The sequence below is a fragment of the Belonocnema kinseyi genome, chromosome 3, assembly GCF_010883055.1.
Source record: "Belonocnema kinseyi isolate 2016_QV_RU_SX_M_011 chromosome 3, B_treatae_v1, whole genome shotgun sequence".
In the NCBI taxonomy this organism is placed as follows: Eukaryota; Metazoa; Arthropoda; class Insecta; order Hymenoptera; family Cynipidae; genus Belonocnema; species Belonocnema kinseyi.
Genome location: NC_046659.1, coordinates 134,815,316 through 134,836,848, shown reverse-complemented (window position 1 = coordinate 134,836,848; position 21,533 = coordinate 134,815,316). Strand labels below are relative to the sequence as shown.

General features: G+C 26.5%; 1 protein-coding gene across 1 annotated transcript in view; it reads right to left on the bottom strand.

The window, feature by feature from the left end:
* Positions 1–21,533, bottom strand: part of LOC117169191 (glutamate receptor ionotropic, NMDA 2B) — a 241,455-nt gene that overhangs the window by 11,355 nt on the left and 208,567 nt on the right. Inside the window, exons 10-14 of the mRNA XM_033355418.1 lie at positions 15,846–15,958; positions 11,014–11,298; positions 7,276–7,457; positions 3,665–3,900; positions 842–1,035 (exon numbers count right to left, since the gene is read on the bottom strand). Coding sequence (XP_033211309.1) covers positions 842–1,035; positions 3,665–3,900; positions 7,276–7,457; positions 11,014–11,298; positions 15,846–15,958 — 1,010 coding nt within the window. The remainder of the gene's footprint in view (positions 1–841; positions 1,036–3,664; positions 3,901–7,275; positions 7,458–11,013; positions 11,299–15,845; positions 15,959–21,533) is intronic.

The following is a 21,533-nucleotide window of genomic DNA, read 5'->3' as shown; positions in this document are numbered from 1 at the left end:
AAAATATTGCAATTCGATGAGAAATTCGAAATTTGACAACTATTCGAAAAAATCTTTTTAGAGAAAACTGTCTGAGAATTATTTTTCTTCTCATATGTATAACAAATTTTGGAAGTAAAGAAATATTCATAATAAAGATTTTTTGCAGAAGCACTAGGGACACTACACCCACAGTTCGAGCGGGCTCAAATCCGCGTTTTAAAAATTAAAAAAGGGTTTAAATGATATTTGAAAAAATAAAATAAAAAATGAACTCAGAAATTCGAATCAATGACGTTATTTCGTTGGCCAGGGTGATAATTAATTTCTTTGTATTAAATATTGAAAATAAAACACCAGTAATCAGCACAATTTAAAAATTAACACACAAAAATTAATGAATACTCTAAATAAAAAAATGACATCGTTGTTCAAATTTAGATTCTGCTTCAATAAAAATTCTTCTTACTGATATACTAATTTTAAAAAAATTTGACAAGGTTAGGAGATACAGATCCACGTTAACTAATTATTTAACGCTTTACTCATGTAGAGTAGCGTTCCGGGTTCAATTCCTGGCTGATCCAGATTTTTTTTCTTTTCTCGAAACATAATAATAGACCCGTAATCGACACTATTTACTATTTGAAATAAAAAAATTAAAGCAATTCCTTATGGAAACGGTTCGAATCTTTTTCCTGAATACGACAATCTTCTTCTTGAACTGCAAAAATTTATTTCTCGGTTCGGCGATTTATTTACAAAGCTTATGCCACGGGGTCACGATACTCTTTTTGGTCCTATCAAGGTGAGAACTTTTAGTGATAAAGAAGGATTATGTGAAACAATGTGAGTCTCTTACTTGGTCTGGCTTGGCTTAATCCCATGCACTTCGAGATCCTTTTCAAGCTGGCGTATCCTAAGCCTCGCCATGTCCAGTTCATGCCTGACTTTCCAAAGATGAGTATCGCAAATTGGGTCTCTGCATCTGTGGTGTCTAAGGATGTCCTGCGCTTCAAAAACTGCTCCACGAAATGTTAGAGACTTTCCCATACTCTGAAAAATATTAACAATTCAGCTTAAAATTTCTTTTTGACTCTCGTGTGTAAACTGGATGTCCGGATGCCCTAGATGAAAATTACCGTGCAGGAACCTCGGAGGTTCCTGCACATATTCCTCTGCAAAAACATGTACAGGAACCTGCTCGGGTAATCTTGACTGTTTGTCTACAGTGATTCTTATTTTATTTTAAACGATTTGTTAAAGAAAAACAAAAAAAATCTTGGTTAGAGCAAGAAACTTGCAAAATCCAACACTTAAATATAATTTCGTGAAAATTTAGACCGATTTATAAAAAAATAGGTGAAGTTTGCATTTGTTAATGCAAAATTGTGGGAATCTATAATTGACTGTTTTATCCACTTAAAACATATAATCACAAAAAGTATTTTGCAAGATGTTTCTATTTAATTTATCCAAAAAATTTAATCTATTATTGAAAAGAAAATTGTTTAAATGTGCATTGGTTTGAGAAAATTATTTAAATAATTGATAAGTAGCAGCTCTTTTTGAGTCATTTTAAGGGCAAACAACTTTTCCATATTTTTGATAAAAGTCTAAATAAATTTTCTTCTACTCTAAATCAGTGGAAATTGTTTTTAGTTTGTAATTAAAATGATTGCTGATATTTTTAAATGAATTTTAAAGTCTCGAAGGAAATGGTATTCCTTAAGTTTAAACAAACAAAAATTTTAATTTTGTTCTAAAAGAACAAAATTTGCTTTAGCCATAACAAAATTTCTTTCGGGACAATATACTTGAAAAAAGAATGGTCATTCCAAAAAAAAGTCTGTTAAGAATGGATCAGTTGGTTCATTTTTGTCCAAAAAACATCATTTTTTTCTACTGTATGGCATTATGTAACATTTGGCGGTTATACAAATTAAAAATTTAAAAAATAATTTAAATATATATGCAAAGCATGTGAAAATATTTTATAATAAATAAAATGCACAATATTGATCATTTTATAAAGTAACTTATAATTAACAACAATAAATCGATTGTTAGCTTTAGTGAAATCTTTGTGAATACAAGATTAATGATTTAAATGCTGTTCTATTTTTCAACTTAAAATTAAAAAAAGATTCATTTTTTTATTAATTAGGGCGAATTTTAAAAAAAACCGTACCTCAAATATGAAATTTTTTTAGTTTTTACTAAAAAAAACAGTTTATTATTCACTTCAATTGAGAAAATGTTTTTTTTTTACTTAAAACCTTCCAAAATTCTTATTGTGTTTGTCGTTTAAATTAAGGCAGGAGGTGTCATGTTCAATCAATTTTCTCTATAAATAGGAATGAAAGAGGCGATTGAAAAATCTTAAGGTAGTTGTACTGACAAAAGTCAGATATCTGAAACAAATATTTTTTCCATGATTTTAAGAATCAAAATATTATAACTAATGTCCTTTAAAATAAAATTAAAAACATTATTTTTTATGAAATATTTTAAAAATTCACAAGGAAACATTAATTTTAAACATGTTTTTTTTTGCTAATGAATGTCCGTCGCTTCTCATCAATTAAAAAAAATATTGCATTTTAAAAAATGACGACTTATTTTTGACGGAAAAACATTCTCTACAACTCTAATATTTAAAATTTTGAAAGGAAACTTTTTTATGGCTGAAATCGGTCGAAAAATTTTTTGTGAAGAGAACATTTTTTAAATAAATAATTATATTTTATAATTATCTAGTTATTTTTTAAATCAAAAACAGTAGAGTTGTAGAGAATTTTTTTCGTAAAAAAGCAGTAATTGATTAAAATGCAATCATTTTTCAAAAATTGGTAAAAAGCGATGGTCAGAAAAATTTAATTGCAAACAAAATGGTTAACATTAATGTTTTTTTTGTTGTAAATTTTAACATTCTTCATAAAAAATAATGTTTTTATTTGCAATTACACCAGTTATTATCGTCTTCAAAACGGCGAGCGTAAGTGGAACTTTCGCATTGGAAAGAGCGTGAGAGCAGGGTTGCCAACTTTTAAAATTTGTTTACTTTAACTGAAAAAAACTGTCGGAAATGAAGCCTGTTAAAGGCATTGATGCACACAAACTGCAGAATTGGATATTTTTGCTTTTCACTTTTAATAATTAAGTTATTTTAAAAGTGTTTATATTGCCAAAAAACTTTCAAGCGCTGCTTGTTTAAAATTAAATCGGATTGACAATAATGATTGGAGCCGTAAATACTTGTTTATATAAAAAAATGAGAGCAGCAAAAAGACAGCAAATCTTGCAAATTTGCATAGAGAGTTCTGAGATTTCTTTGAGATTGCCGGAAGCGTCAAAATTTTTAAAACTTTTTGTGATTGGAACTTTCCAGGTGAAATCAGACTCGGCTGTACTCGGTGACGTTCGGATGGAATCGTCTCCTATGCTAGTTCGTCTCACCGAGAAAGTGAGGGTATCTGCTAAACCTCCAAGAGCGGCAATTTGGGATTTATCAGTGACTCGAAAAGATTTTTAACTTATTTTTTTAAATTACATACAGCTTTCAGAACAAATGAGCTATATCCAGATACCTTAAAGTTTATTTTATGGCCACCATAGATTAATACTTTACAGCTGTAAAAACCACAAACGATTTAGTTTGAAATTGATCAATATTGAGACTCACCAGACTCAGTAAAGCACAACATCCTCCTCTATCTCCTTTCGCCAGATGATGTCTGATGTACTTGAAATAAATGTGTTCCATCAATAATAAAACTCCAGCAACGAAAATACCAAACATGAGCATCAGGAATGCACTTAAAAATTGTTCGAGTGCTAGAGGATCACTACTCTTTTGCACTTCCTTGTCTGGCTTGCAAGTACCTGTCATCCAATATCTTCTCAATCGTTCTAGATCCCCTAAAAATAATTATTAAAATTTTAATTTTAGTGTTTAGTGTGTGGCAAATAGAAAATTTAAAAAAAAACTAATTTGTTTTGAACCACTTTTTTACATTATAAAGATTAAATTTTTTAACATTTGTAAAAAAAAGGCGGCTCTTATTATTTAAGGCATTAGTTAATTATTTTTAAGGCTATGTGATGAGTGGGATACGTGATCAGATTTCTACCTTACCGACACCTTTTTTGTTTCCTATATTAATTTCACATAAATCGACTGGTTCTAAATTTTTACAATTATGAAATTTCTTTTTTGGTAATAATTTTTTTTTGCTTTATTATAATTATTCAAACTTAGGACCAGACAAATCTTTGTGAGTGATTCATATTCAAGTGACATGACCTTAAAGAAAGTGAGATTACTTTTTTCTGAAAATTCGATATTTGAAATTAGTTTTTTTTTAATTTAGTCAGAAGCTTGTCTAGGCTGAAAATTGTACTTATTTCTCAAAAATTTGTATTTTCGTTTTGAGAATTCATCATTTGATTAAATATTTTGTATTTAAAATTAAAATTTACTTTGTTTAAAATATCAACTAATAAATTTGTGACACAGAATTCATATTTTTTGGGTACAAAATTAAACTGTTTGATATTTGAAACTAACTTTTTGAAAAAACAATTTTTTTAGAGTCTGGGTCGGAGTAAATTGTTAACTGAAACTTTAAATAATCCATTTTTTTAAATTTATATATTTTAGTAAAAATTCAACAAATTTTTTCAGTTAGTATAATTTTTGTTAGAAATTTATATTTTTTGGTAAACTGTTGTTCTTTTTAATTAAAAATTCTATTTTTTCTTGTTAAAAATTAATTTTCACTTCTTCGAAAAACTAGTCACTCTATTTTGAGTTAAAAGTTAGTGTTTCAGTTAAATATTTGTCTTCTATAGTTGAAATTTCAAATTTTTTGCTAAAAATTTATTATTATTTTTTAAATAAAATTTGCCTTTTTTAGTAACAAATTAATATTTTTGGTCAAAAATTCATCTGCGTGAGTTGGAATTCAAATATTTGACTTAAAATTATTTGACTTAGTCAAAGATTTATCATTTTTGCTTCGTATTGGTTTTGTTGTTGACAATTATACTTATCTGTTGAAAAGATTAAAAATTTTTATTTTTTGGTAGCAAATTCATTTTTTGCCGTTGAAACTCAACTCTATACCTAAGAATTTGACTATTTTATTTTTGGTAGAATTTTTAACTATGTGATTAAAAGTTTATGCATTTTTTCGTTAATATTTTTTCCAGATGAATCATCCTTTTCACTAAAATTATATGGTCTTGTTGAAAATTAATTTTTAGAGCTAAAATGATAAGAAATTAATTCTTTTTATATTTTTATTATTTCAAAATTCAACTGTTTGGTTTCAAATTCATGTATTTTGTTTGAAATTTTTTTTATAGAAAATTATTTTTTTACAAAGAATTGAACTGTTACATTACATTAAAACTGTTACTATTGCATTTTTGATTTTAAATTCAGGTATTAGGTTACAAGTTCTTTATTATTGTTTATTTTAATTCAAATATTCATATTTTTGGATACATTATTATTGCTTTGTTTAAAAATTAGTTTCTTTTGCTTTGAGTTGGAAATTATTTTTTTTTAAAAGCGAGTTTAACAATTCCCTTGAAAATTCCCTTTTTTGTTGTTAAAAATAAATTTAAAAAAATAAGAGTTAAACTATTTCATTTTTAGTTCCAAATTCACTATTGAACGTGTAGTTTAGAATTTAACCATTAGGAATGTTCATTATGAAGAATGTTCATTATTCAGAATCAATAAAAACCGAAAAATTTATTTCTGGTCTTAAATCTGTTTTCTTCGTTCCACGTCTAATATTCTATTTTTCTGTATTTGAAAATATATTTTTAAAAAACTTATAACAAAATGAGTTCCGAAAATTTAATTTTGATTTAACAGATCAAATTCCGGTTGGACTTTCTTCTCATTTGTATTAAATTTTATTTTTGACTTTGTCTTTCGCTAAATCTGCAAATATTTTTAAAAACTTAAAAGGCAATAGATTATTAAAAATCAATTCTAGCCGAACAGGTCGAATTTTTGCTGGAATTGCTTCGCATTTGCATTACATTTGATTTATTATTTAATAGGGAAAATCTTGATTATTAGAAATTAATAAAAACAGAAAAATCGATTTTTCGGTCCTTCCTGCATTTCACGTCAAATTTATTCTCTTTTGCTAAATTTTTAAACATTGAAATTTTAAAAAAAATCAAATATTTTCTAGACCTTCTTCTCAGTTTATTAGATTTCATTTTTTTGTTCGATATGGAAAATCTTCATCAGTCAAAATCAATAAAAACCGTATTGAATTTGATTTTTTTTATTTGACAGGTGAAATTTTCTTTATTAAAAATAAATCAAAACTGAAGTTTTTTCTCATTATTAGGCTCTATTTCGACCGTGTCACATATGTCCTTTTGCTGAATTAGACAAATATTTTTAAAAAACTCACAAGGCAATAAATTGTGAAAATTCACTTTCGGTCAAGCAGAACAAATCTTTGCTCAAATTATTTTTAATTTGTATTAAATTATATTTTTCATTCGATATGGAAAATCAAAATTATAGAGAGTCAATAAAAACAGAAAATTTGATTTTTTTTACCCTTTCTTCGTTCCTTTTTCTAAAATGATAACAAAAAAAACTGATAACAAAATAAGAAGCGAAAACTCACTGTGGGTCTAACAGATCAAATTTCTGCAGGACTTTTTTCTCATTTGTATTAAATTAAATTTTATCTTTCAATAGGTGAAATATCCATTATTCGGTATCAACCAAAACCAAAAAATCAATTTTGTTCTTCTTCTTTCGTTCCACGTCACATATCCTATTTTGCTAAATTTTTAAAGATTCAAAAAGAAAAGAAGACTTGTAACGCGGTAAATTTCAAACATTTACTTTTGATCTAGCAGATCAAATTTCATCTAGACTTTCTCCTCATTTGTATTAAATTTGACCTTTTTATTCAATATGGAAAATTTCATTATTCAGAATCAATGAAAACCGAAAAATCAATGTTTTTGTCCTGAAACTTATTTCTTCGTTCCACGTCACAAATTATTTTTTGAAAAAAAACTAACAACGCAATAAATTGCGAAAATTAACTTTTGGTCTAACAGATAAAATTTCTGATGGAATTTCGTACCAGTTTGGATTTTTTTTTTGATTTTTCATTTCATTTGGATTTTTTTTCTGTAAAGATTTTTCTAATGTGCGACCCCCCCCCCCCTCCACCCAAATCGCCTCACGTAGATTTTGGATAGCCCCTGAAAGGTATAAAAAATAAATTCTGTTTTCCTTACCATTATCTCGGTAATCAAGCAGACGTTTATTAAACATTTGCAAGTATTTTGAATTCCTGGGGAAAGCCAGACCATATCCGGTCATAGCATACCAAGAACCAACGGTCAAAAGTCGACAGTCTTGATCCTGTGCGACGATGTAATCAAGGACCGTACCGTCATAAAAGAAGGCATCCAATTCCCTGTAAATTGAGGTCATCAGTGATAATGCCTTGATCTAATTTGTTCGATTAAAGTTCGAGAAACCAAAAATAATCGAACAATCAGTCATTTACAATCGAATAGACACATAATCAGAAGTTATCAGAGAAAAAGATTGAGCTTTTTTATAGAAGAAAATTGGATGAAAATTGTCTGAAATAAAAAAATTATTATAGAAAATTAAGTATTTGTATTAATACTAGAATATATAAATACTCTTTTTTTATGTAAAAATCGGTTTCTTCTCTAACATTTTATCATGGACTTTAGAGAAAATCGAAGATGGTTTGAGAAAGTTGCAAATGATTTATAGACCAGGGTAAAATTTTTATTTTTTTAGAGGAAATTAGGTGATACGTATTTTTCTAATTTGCAAACAGAATTTTTTTTAAAGTTATGTGTATTGGAATTTTGGGCTTTGTTTTTTAAAGAACCCGAATTTTCTTTTTTAAACCTCTATAATATTTGGGCTCATGAACATATTTATTATATTCTTTTTGATTCTAATATATTTTATCGTCTTCTTTCAAAATCCGCTGGAAAATTGAAAAAAAGTTCACAATGTACAAGATAGCAATTTTTTTTGTTTGAAAAAATTGAAAATCGACTTTCTCAATAAAAAGGACCTTTGAATTTGTTGTCAATTTTTTTTCTCTGAACTTGCACTTTGTTAATTAAGATACCTTGTAAGTTTGATATTGCTAAATAACTTTTGTAACGAGGAGAGTCTTTTTGTTAAAAACAAACAAATTGTTAAGGAAAGAAAATGCTTTCACCCCTAAAAAATTTTTGGCCTGAATGATGCGGCTAAGATGCCTTTATTTTATTAGTAGAGATTTAAAAATAATGATTTAGAAAAATAAAAAAGGTAGGATTTTCAGGAAAATCTTTTTCTTATTTTCTTCAAATTTTGAAATCATAAAAAATGTATAATTTCGGGAAAACCCCACGTTTTCTATTTTTCTAAATAATTGTTTCAAGTTTCTACTAATAAGAGAAAGGCATTTTAAAATTTTTTCGTATCCATCATTGTTTCGAAAAATAGTAGAAAATGCGTTTGAAACAAAAAAGAATTTTCCTGACAACATAAATTATTTAGTGAGCATGGAACTTACAAGATATCTTCATTTTCAAAGTAAAAGTTCAAAACCAAAATTGACAAAAAATTTAAAAATTGGTTTAAAAAAACGGTTTCTAATTTTTTTTTGCAAAATCTCTGCTATTTTGTTTATTTGAAACCTTTTTTTAATTTTTCTTGCTTCGTCAAACAAATTTTTTTGATAGACATGTAATGTTTATGCTGGGAAAAGTATTTCATGTAGCCAAATACTAATTCTTGCAACTTATAATTAAACTATTCTAATTTTGGTGGAATATTTATTTTTCGGGTTGAAGTTTTATTTGTTTTCTTGAAAATTCATCTGTTTCATTGAAACTTTGTTTTTTTTTTAATATGAAATTTATATTCGGAATCTAAGATTCAGCGAATTGGTTAACTTTTTTTTTATAAAAGATCCTTCATTTCGGTTAAAACTTAATTTATTTAGGTAAAAATTAAAAAAAAATTTTTGGTTTTTTTAAAACAAATTTTCTTGAATTGAAAATGTTGACATTTAGTTTTTGTTCAAACATTAATCTTTTTCAGTTGAAAATTCATTCATTCTGTTGAAGGATCTTCTTTTTTAATTAAAAATTCAACTATTTTGGCAAAAAATTTATTTTCTTGTGTTTTCTTAAAAAATGCCTCTTTTTTAGTTCGAAATTAATTATTTAAATTGAAAATCATTAAATAATTAAACCTTCAAATTAGGCCAGATCAATTTACACAAATGTATTATTCTTTGTCACTGTTATTACACTGAAACATTTGAATCTTTCGTAAAAATATTAGAAAAAGTGTTGAAAAAAATAGTTTGAAACACTTCTTGATTATAATTTTTTCCGCAAGTTTTCTGGTCTAATTCAGAATTACATACTTTTTTTCGGAAAATTTTATGTTCCAATTGAAATTTATAATTCTTAAAAATTCTTTGTTTTAAGTCAAAATTATAATTGTTTAAAAAATCCTTTTCAAAAACAAAATGATAAATTCCATAAAAAAATTGTGGTTTCAGATATAAATTATAATTTTGTTTCCAAAATCGTCTGAACACATTCAGAGTACATAAAGCATTAATTACATTTTCTTCAGAAAATTTCCTTTTCAAACTGCAAATTATAATTGAATCAGAAGACTCACCTTTTCAATTAAAAATTTTGATTGTTCAGGAAATAGCACAGTTTCGAAACAGAATTATAAATTCCATGGAAAATTTCCTTTCCAGATCTAAATTAATTAATTAATTAGCTTTGTTTGAAATAATAATGATAATAATAGGTATTTTTCTTTTCTAATTTTTAATTTTAATTTCAATTAAATACAAAATTTAATTTCTTCAAAGCATTCTGCTTCTAGTCCAAAATTTAATTCTTGGAAAAAAACTGTTTAAACACAGAATTATTGTATATATATAAACTTCTTTGGTTTAGTTGTAAACGAGTAATTTTGTTTTCGAAAATTCTCTGACTTGCTGAAATAAACTCAAATTATCGTGCTTTTCAAAAATTTCATTTTCCGAAACGATATCGTAACATTTTAAAAACAATTCTTCACAACAATTTATGGTTTTAAGACAGAATTATAATTCTTCTGGGAACCCCTTTTTCCTAGATATTAATAACAATTCATAAAAATGATCTATTTCTGTCTTAAAAATTTTCTGTTTTAAGTTATAATTATAATTCTCCTAGAAAACTCCTTGTTTCAGATATAAATCATAATTCAGTTTTGAAAAATCATACATCTTTTTCAATTCCCTTCTAAAACTCAGAATTACATATATCTTTTCCAAAAACCATGTTTTAAATCATAATTATAATTTCTATATAATTTAAAAACGTTAATTTTTTGTCTTTAAATTGAAAATAATAATGTGTATTTAGAATCTGATAAATAATAATTTACTAGTTCAGAAGAAAAAATAAATTGTAATCAGCATCAATTATATTATTCTCATTATTGGCAATAGAGTCTTTTTCGTTCTTCGTTACGTAATATAATTCATTTTAATTACTGAAATAAATATAAATATAAAAAACATTTTTTAAATTTATTTTAACAAAATAAAAATCCTGCTCATAATTTTTCCGATATTAATGTCAATACTTTATTTTCTATAATACGTTTTCCTGAGAAAGAATAAAAATGTAAGTTTTCTTGATTTATAAATCACATTCCATTGATAGTTTGCAGGAGAGCTTAAACTTAAATTACAGAGATCAAGGAGGTGAAACGTTAGAAATGAACTTTCAGAACTCTTCCACATAATCTGCTCTGACGAATAACAAGAGCCCAGGAACTCGACTGCAGTCGAGCAAAGTTTGTCGAGAGCTAATTCGTAAATTAAATTTCAGGAGGGGATAGGAAAGCTGATGAAAATGTTCGTTTAAAGAAAAAATTGAGATCTTTATTTAAGCTCCTTCATGTGGAAAACTTACCTATTATCAACAGACTCTATGCCTTTGGCAACGTTTGTTCTATTGAACATTTTCATGTAGGAATGCATTTCTTTGAAATACTTAGCAAGGGCACTGTCTGTGTGAGTAAAAGGCACAGTGCCGAATCTGAACATTGGTTTGTGGGACCAGGGTTTTGCAAGCCTAGGATCATCCACTCCTGAAAACTCGAAATATTCTTCTCTTGTTATCATGAAGGCCGCCAGGTTGGCAGTGTATATGGCAAGGAAAACTACGGCGAACATGGCCCAAACATTAGTCATGAATCTGAAAAAATTGTGATAAAGTTTAAATTATACTTAATGAAGCAGGAAAGTAAAGACAAAATTAAAACCGAAACAAAAAGTACCGAAACGACTTTGCTGGAAGCAAGGAACTGTTTTATAAATGGGTATTGATCAATATAAAAGAAGGTAAAAGTACAGAGTTATGCAACATGATAAATAGCATCAATTGAATTCTGTATGATAAAAACTGGATGCGCAACGCATCGATAGATTTGGCAGTTTATGAGGCAAGAAAACGAGGACAAAAATGTATCTAGCATTCGTAATGAATATGAAAAAAATTTTATTAAGTTTAAATCATATTTGACAAAATAGGAAAGTAAACATAACACTATACCGGAATAAGAAAACAAATGAAAAAAGACTAGTGGTGATCAATATAAAGTGAGGTTAGAGTACAGAGTTAGGCGACGTGAGAAAGAGCAAGGGGGAAATAATATATGATGCAGAAGGGATACAAGGTGGTTTGAGAGACTCTTTACAAAAATTCCTGGCAGGTATATCTATAGGGCACCACAACAGTTAGCAGTCCATATAGCAAAAAATATTACAGCGAACATGGCCCAAACATGGGTCATAAATCTTAAACAATTGTTTTTAAATTTGAGTTATATTTAATGAAATATTAAATTGAAGATAAAATAAAAACAGAAGAGAAGAAAATCTGAGACGACTTTACAGGAAGCAAGAAACTGGTTCATCAATGGGTATTGATAAATATAAACTGAGGTAAAAATACATAGTTAGGCCAAATGAGAAATAGTAAGCGTGCAAAGCTATATGATGCAGACGGGATACTAGACGCTTTGCGAGAACCTACTGATGAATTATTGGGAAGTGAAGTTATAAGGCACCACAAAAGTTGGCAGTGTATATGGCAAGGAAATCTACGGCGAACATGGCCCAAACATTAGTCATGAATCTGAGAAAATTGTGATAAAGAATAAATTATATTTAATGAAGCAGGAATGGAAAGACGAAATCGAAACAGAAACAAGTAATTCCAAAACGACTTTGCTGAAAGCAAGGAACTGTTTTATGAATGAGTATTGATGAATATAAAGGAAGCTAAAAGTACAGAGTTATGTAACATGATAAGTAGCATGAGGTAAATGCTATAATAAAAACTGGATGCTAAACGCATCGAGAGATTTTCTGAAGAAATTATTGTAAGGAAAAGCTAAACTACACCAAAACAGTTGGCAGTGTATAAGGAGAGACAAACCTGGGCAAAAATAATGGATCTAGCATTCGTAATGAATCTGAAAAAAATGGTTACTAACTTTAAATCATATTTAACAAAATAGGAAAGTAAACACAACATTGTACCAGAATAAGAAAACAAATAAAAAAGACATTGCGCAAAGCAATAAAATGTTTTATAGATTATTGGTGATCAATCTAAAGCGAGGTTAGAGTACAGACTTAGGCGATGTGAGAAAGAGCAAGGGGGAAATAATATATGATACAGACGAGATACAAGGTGGTTTGAGAGACTCCTTAAAAAAATTCCTGGCTTGTATATCTATAGGGTACACACAACAGTTAGCTGTCTACATAGCAAAACATATGATAGCGAACATGGCCCAAACATGGCTCATAAATCTAAAAAAAAATGTTTTTAAAGTTTGGGTTATATTAAATGAAATATGAAAGTAAAAATATAATTAAAACAGAAGAGAAGGAAATGCGAGACGACTTTACAGGAAGCAAGAAACTGTTTCATCAATGGGTATTAATAAATATAAACTGGGGTAAAAGTACAGAGTTAGGCCAGATGAGAAAGAGCAAGCGTGAAAATCTATATGATGCAGGCGGGTTACTAGATGATTTGTGAGACCCTTCTAACGAATTTTTGGGAAGTGAAACTATAGGGCACCACAAAAGTTGGCAGTGTATATGGCAAGGAAAACGACTGTGAAAATGCCCCAAACTTTTGTCATAAATTAAAGATTTGTTCTTATATCAAAATTCGAGTAAAAAAATTAGAATAGTAAGAATAAAATTATAACAAAAGAATATAAAAATGCAAGACGACTTTGAATGTAACAAGAAACTGCTTTATAAAAGGGTGTTGATTAGTATAAAGCAAGGTAAATGTACAGAGTTAGGCGACATGAGAAATACTAGATAGAAATGCTATATATTACAGGAGGAATGCCAGGTGCCTAGAGAGACTGTTTGAAGGCATTTTTAGAGGTTATCTACAGGGCACTACAACACTTGGTAATCTATATGGCAAGAAAAATTACGACGAACATGGTCCAAACGTTCGTCATGAATCTGAAAAAATTCTTTATTTAATTTTTATGACATATAATGAGATAGAAAAGTAATGATAAAATCAGAAGTGAAGAAAATGCAAAAAGAATTTGCGGAAAGCAAGAAATTGTTTTCTTAATGGAGTTTTCATTAATAGAAAAGGAGGTAGATGTAAAGAGAGAATATGATAAATAGAACGGGTGAAATGCTGTATGATACAGACGGATTACTAGACGCTCTAAGAGAATCTTTTAAGGAATTTTTAAAAGCTGAAGCTAGAGGGCAGCAAAACAGTTGGCAGTTGATAATGCAAAAGAAACTAGGGCGAAAATAACTGAATCGTTCGTTATGAATTTGAAAAAAATTGTTATTAAATTTAGATTATATTTAATGTAATAGGAAATTTAATTAAAATCAAAACACAAAAAGAGAAGAAAATGCAAAATGACTGTTAAGGAAGCAGGAAACTGTTTTCTAAATGAGTGTTGATTAATGTGATGGGAGGAAGAATTACAGAGATAGGCAAAATGAGAAATAACAAAGGTGAAATGATGTATTATAATTAATTAGACATTTTCGTAAACCAATAGAGATCGTTAAAAAAGGCCTAATTTTTTCCCTTTTTGTGTGGAATAATATTCCTAATACAATTCCGAATATACTGTACAAATTTTGAGGTAAAGAATTTAATAGTTATTCAATTATGAATTTTCAGATTAATTCGCTGCAAGCACACACGATTAAAGCCTGTAACGACTTCAGCTAAATATCTATCATTAAATAACTGTTCAATTCTACAGTTTGAAATTTTTACAGTATATTCTGGAATGTTATAGAAATATTAATCTACAAAAAAGTAAACATAAATATAGCCTTTTTTAGCCAAATTTATTTGTTCCTAAAAATACCTGATTTATTTATAAAAATTTAATGAAGGATTTTTTTAATATAATTTATTTCGAAGTTCGTGATCAACCGTATATTAGATAAAATGTTGGATATTTTTTTGATAAATACTTCTTTAGTTATAAAAAAGTTAAGACGATCACTTTTTTTAAAACTATAATTTTGAAAAATATATTTATTGGAAATTTTGCATATCATATTGAAATAGAAAAAATACATATTAAATATTTTTCAACAAAGAAAAAAAAAATTTCACGCAGAAAAAAAATACAGGTATTGAATCTTTCGTGGAATGGCCCTTGTAGGTATTTTTTTGGGTCTACAACTATTTTCTCATAGTTTATTTTGTACCTTCTGCTTTAGCATTTTTTTTACTAAATAAATTTTGTCTTTTTATTTTTTCGCAGCTTGTGTCATTTGTACAAATTTGGAAATTAGGTACATTCCAGCAGGAACTTTATTTTTCATAATTACCCATAATTATATTTACGTAAAAGATTATAATATACATCATGTTTAATTGTAAAAAATTGTTTAAAAACCTTGTAATATGTAAATTATGAATATTGAGAAAAATACATCACAGTACCGAAATTTATTTTTGTCATAAATCTGGATGATATTTAATTTAAAAAATATGTAAACTCATAGCAACCTTATATTTCGAGAAATACCAGGATGAGATTTTTAAAAAAATGTAGCATTCATCATTTGTAATTTCAGAAAACGGTAAAAAAACTAAAAATGTTTAAATTATGAATATTGAGAAAAAATATCACAGTGTCTAAAATTATTTTTCAAAAGTATCCAGGTGATTTTTAAACTTCAAAAATATCTCGATCCCGTCAACAACCGTTTCTGGAGGCCATTCAAAGAAAAAATTAAAATACGTCAATTATTAATATTCAGAAAAAAATAGTGCCGGGATCTCAAATTTGTAGGTGATTTTGAACCAATCTATGATTCTAAAAAAATCTATTTCGATTATTTTTCTGACTCGGGGGCCTCAAAATTTCGACAATCAATAGAATCCGCGAAAGTAATTTTTTACATAAAACCAATATCTTCTTATTGATATGAGGATATAAAAATATTTTAAATTTATATTTTATTCCAGCAGGAATGCTAATTTAACTGGAATAATTTTGGATAATTTTTTATCATATTATGATAGAAAGTTTAATACATTGTCTCTTCGCTAAGTTAATATCGTGAACTCGAATAACGATTATAGCTCTTCCGTTAAATCTAACAGCGATAGTAAATTTATGAAATTGAGTTTGTGAATAATCATAATATAATTCTGATCTTAATCTGATGCAAGTTATTAGCGCATTATCATCAGTAGAGCATACAAACCTGGATGTAAATCCTCTCGGGGAATCAATATGAACGGCTGCTTGAAAAAGGACGGCCCATACCAACCAATAGATCCGACATAGTGAAAATCGATGACTCGGTGGTGGACTTGCCTGTTGAAATTAACAGAAAACAATTTTCAATTAAAAAACAGAAAAAACTAAAAAATTTGTTTTTTTGTAAGATTATCATTGGATATATACTTCCCTTTAGGATTTTTTATTAAGTGAAGGATAAAAATCAATATCTTTCGTTTTCTACTTGATAAAAAATATTTTAATTTTCAGATGATTTAGGATTCACGATTTTATAATTCAAATTATTCATTTTTAAATTAGGGAAACGAATGCAGAAACGTAATAAATACAGATTTCACATTATTTCCCCTACACGCAAAATTCCTTTTCTACCTCTGTTCACAAAAAATGTTTTATTTTCCCTCGATTTTCGCTTAAATGCTAACTGAATTACTAAAATCCAATAAAAAAGTTCTACTTTGGTTTTCTGTTAAAAATTAATTTTCTTGGTAGAAGATACTAATCCTTAGTTAATTTTTTTTAATTCAAATTGATTTAAATAAAAATTTAACTATTAATATTTTGGTTAACAATTTATAGCTTTTATGTGAAAATTCAAGTACTAAATGTTTCACTAGTAAGTAATATATTGTTGATGAAAATTGAAATACCTTGTTGCGAATTGAAATTACTTGTTAAAAATTAATTTTATTGTTTCAACATTCAAGCATGTTGTTGAACATGTTTTTTGTTAATTTTAAATTAAACTAATTCGTTGAAAATTAATTTTACTGGTAGAAGATTTAACTCTAATTTTCAAGTTAATTTTTTGGGTTGATTGACAATCAATATTTTTCAAATAAAAATATAAGAATTCAATTATTATTCAGTTAAAAAATTAACTACTAAATTTTTCACTGAGAATTCTTTTTTATATAAGAATTTAACTACTTTGTTGAAAATTAATTTCATTGGTTGTAGATAGAAGTATATTATTGAAAATTATTTTTTAATTGAAAATTGGTTTTCTTTACCTGAAAATTTAAATATTTAATTTTTAGTTAACAATTAATGTGTTTTACTAAAAACTCATGGTTTTAGTTGAAAATTAGACCATTGAATTTTTCATTGAAGAAATATGTTTTATGATTTAAAAAAATTCATTAACTTTTTTTAAATTTGAACATATTAGTGAAAAATTAATTTTTGTAATAAAAGAATAAAATATTTTGTTGATAATTTATTTTTTTGGGTTTATTATCAACTTTCTTTTAATGGAAGTTTAACTATTCAATTTTTTGTTGACAATTCAGTATTCTTAGTTAAAAGTTCAAATACTAAATTTTCCGATTGAAATTTATCTCTTTAACTGAGAATTCAATCACTTTGTTGAAAAATAATTGTATTGGTTGCGGATTAAAGCATTTTATTGAAAAATGTTTTTTTAGTTGAAAATCAATTTTCAATAACTGAGAATTTAACTATTAACATTTTAGTTAAAAATTGATAGGTTTCACTACAAATTCATCATTTTAGTTGAAAATTGGAGTATTGAATTTTCATTTAAGAATAATGATTTTTTGTTAAACATTATTCTACTTCGTTGAAAGTTAAACTAATGCCTCAAATGTTAATTTAATTGATAGAAGATTGAACTATTTTCTGAAAAAATCATTTGTTTGATTGATCATCAATTTTCTTGTAATGAAAATATAACTATTAGATTTTTGGTTAAAAATATATGATTTTTATTTTCAAATTTATTCCTTTTAGTTTTAAATTCAACTATTATTTTTTCCATTAGAAAGACATTTTTTGGTTGAAAATTCCACCACCTTGTTGCAGATTGTACTGATTTCTTTGAAATTTATTTCATTGGTTGAAAATTCAATAGTTTTGTTCGAATTTTATTCTTTTTGAAAATTAAACTATTTAATTTATAGTAAAAAATGGATTATTTTTATTGGAAATTCATCCATGAGATTTTGTGTAAAGAATTCATCACTTTTGCTTGTAAATTATGCGAAATAAATATTCTTTAACTGTAAATTTAACTGATTATTTTTTGGTGAAAAATTTATAGTTTAGAGTTGAAAATGTCACTATTAAATTTTTCATTGATAATTCATCTTTTTAATTTTGATTATTGAAGAATTAAATAATGTGTTAAAAATTGATTTTTTTTGTTTAAAAATCAAATTTCTCCAAATGAAAATTCAAGTTTTCGTTTGTTAGATAAAATTAGTTGAATATTCAACTATTGAATTTTTTATTAGGAATTCATATTTTTGTTAAATTATTCAATAACTTGGTTAAAAGATAAACTTACTTTTAAAAAATTATTTTTTCTGTTAGCATGCAGAACTATTCAACTACTTAGTTAAGAATTAATTATACTGGTTGATGATTGAACTTTTTGATATGGAATTTGTTTTTAATTGAAAATTTAACTATTCAATTTTTCATTGAGAATTTATCACTTTTTTAGACAAATCTACTAGTTGAGCATGAAATAACTTCTCTGTTGAAAGTTCATATTTTTATTATAAAAATTCAGCTATTTTCTGGAAAATTAATCAGGCTCAAAATTATTATTTATTTTTCAATTTGAATTTAAACATTTAAGAGGCTGTTGTCCTAATTTGATCCTCAGATTATCAGTTTTTATAATTTCCAAGAATTTCCTAGCTAAATTTGAAATTTGAATATTGAAGAACTTTTTAAATTTTGATTTATTGTGAATTTATTTTCACAATTTTATACTCCTTTTACTTGTTTTCTATAAAGAAAAAGAAATCAAACTTTATTTCCAATTTAGTTGAAAACAATGGAAAATAAATTTTTTAAGGAGAAATTGAGTGGTCTTAAAATAGGGAGCATTTATTTGAAAGTGTTAGTGAGAATTATAAAAAAAAAGTTCAGAGTGGCTTGAATAAAATCGTGGAATGTCTTTTTAATGAAGCTTCGAAAGATAAAGATACAAATTTATTTGAAAGGTTACTTATAACTCATTCTATTATAAATAGGAAAACTTTGCTTTTTACACTCCAAGTTCCATATAATAACAGTTTCTAGGGTTGCTTTTTAGCAGCCTTGTTACTAAATCGACATACTTAAAAAGTAAACAGCCAGGGCCACCTCAACTGTTTCCAATTGCAATGCATAATAGTGCGCAATATACTCGACTGAGTACCCACGCACTGCGTATCGGCCAATGAGACAGTAACAATCGTCTTTTTTCGGCAACATGGATATTTTTTTTATATTAAACGATTAAATAATGTTTGATAATATCCGTTTTAAAAATAAAATATAGTAAAACGTGCAACATAGACAATAAAAATAAGAAATGGAGGTTTACCGAGAGAAGTATGTAACACTAAAAATTTTAAAGAAAACTTTTCTACGTTCGCTAAAATTATAAATTGTAAAAATTAGCATCTTTTTGAAATTTTGGAATTCAAATCTAAAAAAAATTCTTTCTAATAAGAAAAATCGTATAAAAGCTTTTATAAGTTCAGTAATTTTTGGAGGTAATTATTACTATAAATAAAAATAGTTTTAATACTAAATATTACATTAATTTAATATTAATTAAAATTAATAATGTTAAAATATTACATTTTTAGTTTTTCAGGCAATATGCGGTTTTCGGTTTTTAGGTTCAGTCAACGAAAATTAATATTTTTATACAAAATCAACAAATTGTAAATACCTATTGTTTTCAAAAACTCTTAGGATACGATCAGCTTTCGAAGTAAATTTATATTTCAGCACAATTTTCTGTTCTTCTGTTATTTTGTTTCGTCGGAAATTATTTGTTACTTTAATGAAAAATTATTAAATTTCAAAGTTTTTTTTAGAATTTTGTAATATATTTAGGTTATGTTAGCCTCTGTTAATATTTTTGGTTGAAGCTTAAAAATTTTATTGAAAAAACAATTAGATTTAGAGGAAGTGTAGTTTAACCAATTTTAGGTTCAATTAATGTTTTAAATTAAAAATTTGCACTTTTAAACAAGAATCATTATAATTTAATCAATGTATGAAAGCTTCAAACAATTTCCAATTACTTTGTGTTTTTTTTGTATGGAAAAATTGTATTTTCAATCAGAGAAAATTGTATTTTTAAAAAGGAACAAATTTTCAAATAAATTTGATTTCACAACCGAGAAAAATTTGTTGTACAGTAGTAGATGAGAATATGAATTTTCGCAATGTTAAATTTTTAACATTTTCTGCTGGAAATCGTAACTTTTCTAATATTTTGTCGATTATTAATTATATATCAAATTATTTATTTCAATAATTTACTAACTTCGGTAACTGGAAACTTTATCAATACCATGTTTGAAAAATTACTAGTTTCAGGAATTTTAAAGATCAGAAATGTAATATTTTCAGGATTTTAAAATTTCAGAAATTTACTATTTTCGTTTGTTTACAATTTGTAAAATTACTATTTTAGAAATTTGAAATATAGAAAATTTAAGATTTTCGGTATTTGATAATTTTAGAGATTTATTATTTTCCGAAATTCAGGCAATTTTCAATTTCGTTCATATACTAATTTTGGAAATTCGGCAAACTTCTTTTTCGGAAATTTCGTAATTCGTCAAACATTTCATTTCACAAATTCGCAATTTTGTGAATTGGAATCCTCGGAAAAGTCAAAATTCGAGAATTCGATATTTTCGAGAATTATAAATCTCAGAAATTACTATTTTTAGAAAAGTGAAAATTTCTAAAATTTACTTTTTTGTGTTATTTAAAAATTTGTAATATTACGAATTTCGAAAATTTGCGATTTCAGTCATTCAGTCCTTTCTGGATTTCAGGGAATATGATATTTAAAAAATTTACTATTTTTGTGAATTTTAAATCGCGGAAATTTACTATTTTCGAAAATTTTATATTTTCTGAAGAGTAATGTTTTCGGAAATTTGAAAATTGTATAAATTATTAATTTTTCAAATTAAAAATTTGCGTCATTTATTAGTTTCCGAAATTAGAAACTTCGGCAGTATGAAAGTCAGAAAATTTATTACTTTCGGAAATTTCAAAATTTGTAAAATTAGTCATTCAGAGAATTGGCAATTGCGAAAAATGGAAACTGCGGCAGAGTAAAATTTTCTGAATGTACTATTGGCGGGATTTTAAAATTTTAGGAATTAACTATTTTCAGTAATGTGAAAATTACACAAATTTACTTTTTTTTGTCTATTTAAAAATTCGGAAAATTACACATTTTTCAAATTTGATGTTTCAAAAATTTACTAATTTGTGGAATCTGAAACCACAGGTCTGTGAAATTTCAAGGATTTTAAATCGCTGGAATTGACTATTTTCAGGAATTTCAAATCTCGGGAATTTGATAATTTGAGCAATGTAAAATCTCAAGAATTTGATGATTTCAGAAATTTGCAGGGAATTTTGAATTTGATTTTTATCATATGAAAATTTGGTAACCATGCTTGAAGAAAATATGAAATAAAAAGAAAGCTTTCTGGACACATTTTCTGTAGTTTCCTTTTTTCAGGAGTTTCAATTTTTCTGAAAATTTTTGTTTTGGAAATTATTTTTTCGGCATTTTTCTAAATTTCGGACATTTGTACAGGTTCCCACACTGATCGATCTTCAGGGAAAAAAAGAAAGGCACCTTAACAGCTGG